The sequence below is a fragment of the Eutrigla gurnardus genome (genome assembly GCF_963514095.1).
Source record: "Eutrigla gurnardus genome assembly, chromosome: 21".
In the NCBI taxonomy this organism is placed as follows: Eukaryota; Metazoa; Chordata; class Actinopteri; order Perciformes; family Triglidae; genus Eutrigla; species Eutrigla gurnardus.
Genome location: NC_139932.1, coordinates 14,662,135 through 14,669,984, shown reverse-complemented (window position 1 = coordinate 14,669,984; position 7,850 = coordinate 14,662,135). Strand labels below are relative to the sequence as shown.

The window sequence follows — 7,850 nt, the reverse complement described above, 5'->3', positions numbered from 1 at the left end:
TATCTGAGAAGCTGTCTTCACCAACAACACACCCTTTTTTCCCAGCAAGAGGCATATTACATATAACTTGATATTATTATTTTTTTATTTCAAATGTATTATGCCCCATAATGTGTGATTTCAGTCTCACTTAATTTTTTTTATTTTTTTTCAATGGACTTCTCCTGCCAGTTTTATCAAATAAAAATTATACATTATTTTATAATATGAATTAGTTAAATGCATATTTTCTGCTGTTTATGTTTATTCCTGGTCTCCACTCCAGCGATTTTAGTAATGCACTGAAAATTGATGGTAAAAAAAAAAAAAAAAAGGAGCAGAGGCTGAAATACCCAGACTTTTAGTCCCTAATAAGTCCTGCCGCTCCTATATAACTCACTGGGGTCTTTTCATTAGAAGCCGACGCCACATCTTTCAAACTCCACTCCTATATAGAAGGCTTTCTGCTGTCCCAATACCCTGATGACATCATAAGGGTTGTTTTTTTTTTAAATTTAATACAAAACTGCATCAAACCAGAAATTTTGTTTATTTAAAAACATACTTACAAGATTCACATGTATTTGTACAGTCATATTCCGTTACAGTACAAAATATGAAACTCTATCGTATATGTCATGTTAGTCCTACAGCTAATGCAGTGCTACATTATTATAATTTTCACTGACATATCCTTTTTTATTACACAGTCTATTCATATGAAACACGTTTTCATTTCAATTCTTGTAAATACAAAAAGGGAAACTTTCCCCAATCAGTTATGATAATACAATATATGATACAAATATGGCTAAGTAGCCACGAAGCAGATACACAAGGACACTTCAAAAGGTATCTTACATGTAGCGGTGACAAATGGTTAAACCTGTTCCTTATTGTTGCACAAGCTTCATCATAATTGTGCAGACAAAGACATTTATTTTCAAACGTTTGGTGAAACCTGTTTATCTCTAAAATGGCCTTTTTATGAGACAAAAAGCCATTAACCTCTATTATAAAACTGTAACATGTTTCAACAATAAGGCTAACTGGCACATTTCAGCTGACCTTGGATCAGTTCATTTACATCATCCGTGAAATGCAGAGCTGAACGCTGCCAATGTATTAATAGATTCTGTCTGAGTAGAGTAAATAACGTTTGTCCCTGAAAAAAATGTCCTTCTCTCAAACTCCTTTTTATTATGTATTTTTCTTTATCCTTCTTTTATCACATTTACTGCGTTGCCAAACCCAACACACAGTCAGCCTATTATCTCCTGAGTCCTCCATATCTGTTACGCATTAAAGTCAAAGATGTGACACGTTACTGTGATCTTTCCCCTGCAGAGACTCTTTGGGATGGAGGCGAGGGGTGGCGGCAAGTCCAGGATTGGAACCAAAAAAAACATGTCTTTCCCATGCACATCACCAACCGGGGGGGGCCTCATAAGTCGGAGTCCGTCTCTGAGACGGGATAGTAGCCGTTTCTAGGCGCAACGGCTTCTCCCTCTGGAGCAAAGATGGCCAGTAACTGCTCCTGCTCCCTCTTGGTTTTAGGTAAGGCATCGGATGGTTTGATGAGCAATTGGATGCGCTGCGGAAAGATAAACTAACGTTAAAGGGCTTCGGTTTTTAAGTCCAGCTTCACAGGAAGTCTGGCACACAAATCCTTTAATATCAGACACTGACTTTAAAAGAAAAATGAACACTTTACCAGCTCCTACCTAACTTTATAAGGCTCTAATGTTACCTCTCTGATTGTCCCTTGGGTGGTGCTGATCTTGTACACCATCCAAAGCGGGATGCAGACCATGGAGGAGAGAGCGAGCAGCCAGCCAATGACATAGCCCCACCACGGGTACTCATACTCGTTGTTGTACTTTAGCGGGGTGTATTTGATGAGAGAGAAGGCAAAGGTACCCTGGGGAGACAATTAGACGAGTATTACTACTGGTGGAGAGCAAAACAACTGGTTTGTTTTGCTCTCTGCAAGAGGAGAGGAGAGGACGGCCTCAGCTGCTGTCAGCCTTTGTCATTTTTGGAAAGCCTTGATTTAACTCAATTAGTTTGTTGATACCCACAATGCACGTGGCTGGGGTGAGGAACAACCAACAGTACTTGATGTAAGGTCCTGGGCGGTAGCCAATCATGTCCTCGATGTTATCATAAAAACGATCGGCACCTGGAAAAACACAGCGGAGACGTTCCTGTTTACGCTGTGGCTTTAATAATTAGCCTGACATACAAATAACAGGACAAATGTTGCACAAAATGTTAACAGAAATGAAGCTGTTTTATGTTTGAGGACAGCTTACCGTAGACCCACGCGATGCAGACCGTCTCAAAGATGGCCATGAAGAGGAGACACATGCCACTGGCCGCATAGTAATCAAAGAGCTGGAAGACATACATGCCTCCCTGCAAAGTGGGAGTAGAAACAGAGTCTAAGTTATAGTATAGGAACACTTACTTGCTACAATTCATTGCAGGGTTTTTTACTTCATTACTGATTACACAACACATGGTCACATATGTGGTCTACGTGTATCTAAAGGGCAAAGTGAAAATGTCTGCGTTGCATTAAAGATATAAAGAGAGATCTACTCTTCTATCGTTAATATTCATAAAGCATGACGTTTTGTGAGAGACTTTGAAACGCCGAAGCCCAAAACTAGAGGCTTCGGACATGCTTGAGACTTACCTGGGATGTGTGGCACAAAACCTCTGACTTGCTTGTACTTACAAACTGATGACTTGTTGACACCTCTGCAGAGCATTCATGTTTCCAGCTGTGCAGAGGTGAAACCATGTCAACTAGGTCGTACTCGGTAAGAGCTTATTTTTCAGCAGAACAAGGCATCCTGTCCTGGTTTAACCCTAAACCCCCCCAAGCATCAACTTGATTTGGTTTAGTGTGTGTGTGTGTGTGTGTGTGTGTGTGTGTGTGTGTGTGTGTGTGTGTGTGTGTGTGTGTGTGTGTGTGTGTGTGTGTCACCCTGCTATAATTAAAGATAAAATGTGGGGAAACACTTCAAGCATTAAAATGTAACATTTAAAAGACAGTGAATGAAGAAAATATTGTTGTTTCTGTGATTGTTCTTAAACATATGCTTGCAGATGTTTGTCTGTGTGCATGCATCTGTGTGTGTGGTCCCAGTGTGAGACCCCCCCCCCCCCCCCTACCTCCATCAGCATGATGAGGCCCATGAAGAAGGAAACGAAGACCACCCCCAGCAGGAAGAGCTCCCTGCGGTTTTTACGTCTGAACACAGCAGGATACATGTCCACGATGGCCGTCACAAGGCTCTCGACACACACAAACTGATGGAGGGGAGGAGAACGGGGGAGGAGAGGTGAGCACAGAACCACAAATTAACCTCTTTTCTTTGACAATCCAAATTCTGAAAAATGCAATCAGAATCAGAAATAATTTATTGATACAAAAGTGGTACGATTCAGTTGTAGAAATATAAGAAAAATAGAATAAGACTACTAAAACGTGATGTACATAACGCTACAACATAATGCATACATGTAGAGAATATAAAATAGAAATAAGGAATGAAAAATATAACAAAGATGTGCAAATGTGTGCATCAAACACATAAAATATATAACCACAGTGAAAATACTGAATCTAAAAGGGAATTTAAATGCATTTCAAATGTAAAAATACATTTCATCAATTAAAATATTGAAGTAATTAAAAGGAAAAGCAGCAAATCCTTATATTTGGGATGGTGGAACCATGAAAACTGACTTGAAATGAAAAGTACAATATTTCTCTTCTGAAGTGTAATGTGGCATGAGGTTAAAATACTCCTACTATGAGTAAATGTACATATAGTTACATTCCACCACTGTATCAATAAAAACAAATGTATTAAGATGTGTGAAGATAAATTAATTATACCTGACTGTCGAGTCCCAGAAAGACAATCATGATGAAGAAGAGGGCGGCCCACACCGGGGAGAAAGGCATCATGCTCACAGCGCGCGGGTATGCTATGAAGGCCAGACCAGGACCTACACACACAAAGCATATATAACATATATATACAATATGCTATTTCTTTTTCTCGAAGTCTCGAATGCGAGTGATGAAAAAAGCCTCACCGGATTCCGCCACCTCTGAGATGGGGACGTTCTGCTCATAGGACATGAAGCCCAGGATGGAGAAGATTGCGAAGCCTGCCACAAAACTGGTGGCGCTGTTCAGGAAGCACAGCGACAGGCAATCTCTGCAACAGACAGCACCACGATGATGGGACAAATGCACTGTAGGAGATTCATTTTACAGCATCATTAAGCTTCAAAATGAGACTTTAGAATATGTTCTCCTATGCAAACACACAGTCGACATACCTGTAGCAGTTATTGTTGTATTTGTTGTAGCTTCCCAGAGCGGTCAGCGACCCTAAACAGATGGCATAGGAGAAGAAGATCTGGGTGCCAGCATCCATCCACACCTTACATAAAAGACAAATAAAAACCACATAAAGCACTGGAACTAAAGTGATGCTGGATTATATGTATGTTGTTCTTATTCATAATTCATGAAGATGCACAACAGTAAACTGTTAAAAAGTCTCAACACTAATTAACAAACCACGATGCCGTAAATATAGATCTTCTTTTGTGTGATTTGGGACTAAACCAGACACAATAATAGCAGGATTAAAGACGTAGAGATGTTTTGGGGAGCAGAACCGGTTAGAAAAGCACCGTTAGCTGACTGTCAACGGTCCCGGTCCTGGTCGAGCTCGTGTTTACGGTCCCAGCGGTGTCCTGACACTGCACTTAGTCCATGCCGGGCCTGCCTCTTTCATGGAGAGCAGATGGACCCAGCAGAAACTAGCCTCCCCAGCAGGGAACCATGGGACACCTGCATCTGGTGCGCCCTCGCCCCCGGGGGGAGGATCACTCAATCTTCTAAAGGCAAAATCTGTGCTTTGGTGACGGATGTGGATCTGTTTGTGTGACACCGCGGTACCTGCGGGTCCGACAGCCGTCCCAGGTCCGGATAAAGGTAGAACTTGATGCCGATGGTGGCGCCGGGCAGGGTGAGCCCTCGGATCAGCAGCACAATCAGCATCAGATAGGGGAAGGTCGCGGTGAAGTAGACCACCTATATGGACACGCACATGCGGCGATGTTTAAGTATGTAAGCAACATGCCAAACAGGGAAAATAAATACCAGATGTCATCCTGAGGGCTGTCTCTGGTCAAGCAAAATACGTCAAGGACGAGGGTCACGGGGTCGCCCACCTTTCCTGTGGACTTCACCCCCTTCCAGATGCAGAAGTAGCACATGACCCAGGCGATGAACAGACACAGGGCCAGGTCCCAGTTCATAGAGCCCATGTGGTCGATGCCTGGGGAAATCCTCAGCGCTCGTCTCCTGCAGAGACGAGGGAATAAAAATCGATGCATCAGAGGAACGATGCATCACCGGCGTTTTCACTACAAGGAGGTTATTCGCTCTGAAAACTCACTCCCAGAACTCAATGACGGGGGAGGTGATGTTCAGGTCGGTGTTTCCGCTGATGGAGTCGTTTCTCCTCTGAAACTCCATGCAGTTTTCTGCGGAGGGAGAAGAGTTGGAAAAGTCTTAAACTCATCAAAAACATTGTGCTTTGTGTGTATTTTAAAGTGCGTTTGTTACCGGTGTTCCACGTGTTGTTGCAGGACGACCAGGCCAGGTCCCAGGAGAAGGAGTAGGACAGGTAGAAGATCCCCCAGGCGAGAACAATGATGTAGTAGAAGTTCAACAGAGTCACTATCACCTGGGTGCCGTAGCCGAGACCTGCAGAGTGACCGGCAAACATGATGGGAAAATCAGGAAAAAAAGCGTTCTTCCTCCACTTGCTTTGCCACGGTTCAGTTGATGCACGTGTCTTCCCCTACCTTCAAACAACGGACTGATCTTCCTCCAGCAGGTGACTCCTCCCTCGCTGGTGAACTGGCCCAGGGCGATCTCCAGGAAGAAGACGGGGACGCCACAGGTGAACAGGAAGATCAGGTAGGGGATGAGGAATGCACCTGAGAAAAAAAAATGACAGAAATTACAGCTAAAATCTCCAAATACAGACCGCGACTCCAAACGTTACAGTGGATCTGCTTATATGTAGACAAAAGGTCCAGGAGCGTGTTTGTGGATTGTCCTGCAGAAATATGCAAACTGTAAACTGTAAATGATACAGGATTACATACATGACCCATGCATTCAGAAAGTCTTCCATTCTTGGATCACCTATTGCTGATTACATATTACCTACTGCATGCTGGTATGTTTGTTTGCCTTTAAATCATTTGGAGTTTCACCTGGTTTGAAAAAAAAAAAAACGTTCAATGCAAAACGATAAGGAATTTAAGAACACGGTCAAGTGGAGACGGTGTAGTATTTCATGTTGGGTTTCCTGATTTAATCATTTTACTGGCTATATGAAAGCATACAGTACTTGTACACAAAGTGAGGTAGTATTGACGTATTTCTGAATGTGATGTCGGGAGGGATTTTTGAAATGATTAGCTCACGACTTTCTCTCGCTGTGTTGCAGATGGATGGATGGACGGAGGTCATGATATCATTGGTTGAATTTGGTTCGTAGAGGCTGATGTAAACGCACGCCATGTTTTTGTTTTGCAAAAACATTAGATTTGAGCATAAACATAAGAATAAATGGAATTTTGGTAATGTTAAATGCAAGACAGCAAGATGACACAAAGCAAAGTTATGAAAAATAAGCTTTCTTTCATGCTCTTTTTTATTAAGACTGCCTCTCTTTCAGCGTTTTGTGGCGGCGTCCCGTCGGGTGGCCGAGGTGACGTGGCTTGACGTGCTCAGATTTCCGCCTCTCTGCAGGGACAGCTGCTGTGATCAAGGAGCAACAACAGCTGCCTGACCCCGCTCGGCCCTGAACCCTGACCCCGCCACCCCATGGAGGGAGGAAAAAGGGGGGTGTACGATTTAACACCTACACAAGCATGCCCAATCTGGTCCGAGGTCTGATTTAAGTTAATTGTGAACCCTTGAATACATCTGATTTTATATTAGATGTTGATTGATGGATTCAGAAGAGTACTCTGTAATACCATGTATGTGGTTCTGCATGTATTCAGTCATCCACACATCCATTTAGTGCATATAGAAAAAAATAACTGCAAAATAGATGTGCAAAATAGTTTTACCTTCTGCCATCGCTCTCATCAAACATCAGCTCATTCCTCGTTCAACTCACCTCCTCCGTTCTTGTAGCAGAGGTAAGGGAAGCGCCACATGTTGCCCAGGCCGATGATGGAGCCGGCGACGGACAGGACAAACTCGATCTTGTTGCCCCACTGGCCCCGCTCCTCCATCTTCTCCTCCGACGGCGCCTTCTGGTCCTTCGCTTGGCTGCTGCCATTTGGGATGCCCACTTTGGCAGCGTCTCCTGCAAAACAGAGGAGGAAGAGGAGAAGAGGAGGATCGCAGGAGGCAAGGCAAGGCACCAAAGGGTTCAACATGCAGAGTGGCAAACAGTGGAATAATGTAATTTAATCGGTACTTATGAATGTGTAAAATTGTAAAAATGTGATGCATGGTACTAAAGAAAAGGAGCATGCATGCTTTGTCCTTATTTCAAGATTTAATTGAAAACACACAAAATAAAGAATAGATTTCTAAACATTATGAATTGTAACCATTTCAAGTGCAATTTCAAAAATAAAAACAGCAAAAATGAAATGACCTGCAATCAATCTTAAATCTCCACATCACCAACATGTAAAGCTTACCTTTCATGGCAGTGTCACCTGATCTTCTGTGTGTAACTCTCTTCCTCTCGGCTGAAGCAGTCTATGGAGGTTTATCTGTCAATGCTCAGGTTTTT

At 42.9% G+C, this 7,850-nt stretch overlaps 1 protein-coding gene across 1 annotated transcript; it reads right to left on the bottom strand.

Moving 5' to 3' along the window:
- Positions 1–489: 489 nt before the first annotated feature.
- On the bottom strand, positions 490–7,850 carry LOC311032151 (sodium- and chloride-dependent GABA transporter 2-like). Its single transcript, XM_084038800.1, has 15 exons — positions 7,756–7,850; positions 7,221–7,412; positions 5,887–6,021; positions 5,645–5,785; positions 5,475–5,562; positions 5,248–5,380; positions 4,973–5,107; positions 4,345–4,448; positions 4,096–4,220; positions 3,893–4,005; positions 3,163–3,300; positions 2,295–2,397; positions 2,061–2,161; positions 1,730–1,900; positions 490–1,573 (listed from the first exon to the last, which is right to left on the bottom strand). Exons 1-15 carry the CDS (start codon positions 7,760–7,762, stop codon positions 1,424–1,426), a joined length of 1,836 nt encoding a protein of 611 aa, XP_083894926.1. The 5' UTR covers positions 7,763–7,850; the 3' UTR covers positions 490–1,423.

Bases quoted from the DNA above. Each gene is read 5' to 3' on its own strand.
- LOC311032151 (XM_084038800.1), bottom strand. The intron at 5,108-5,247 runs GTGGGCGACCCC...GTGTCCATATAG, and splicing joins GGGTGAAGTCCACAGGAAAG to GTGGTCTACTTCACCGCGAC. The intron at 4,449-4,972 runs GTACCGCGGTGT...CTTTTATGTAAG, and splicing joins GACGGCTGTCGGACCCGCAG to GTGTGGATGGATGCTGGCAC.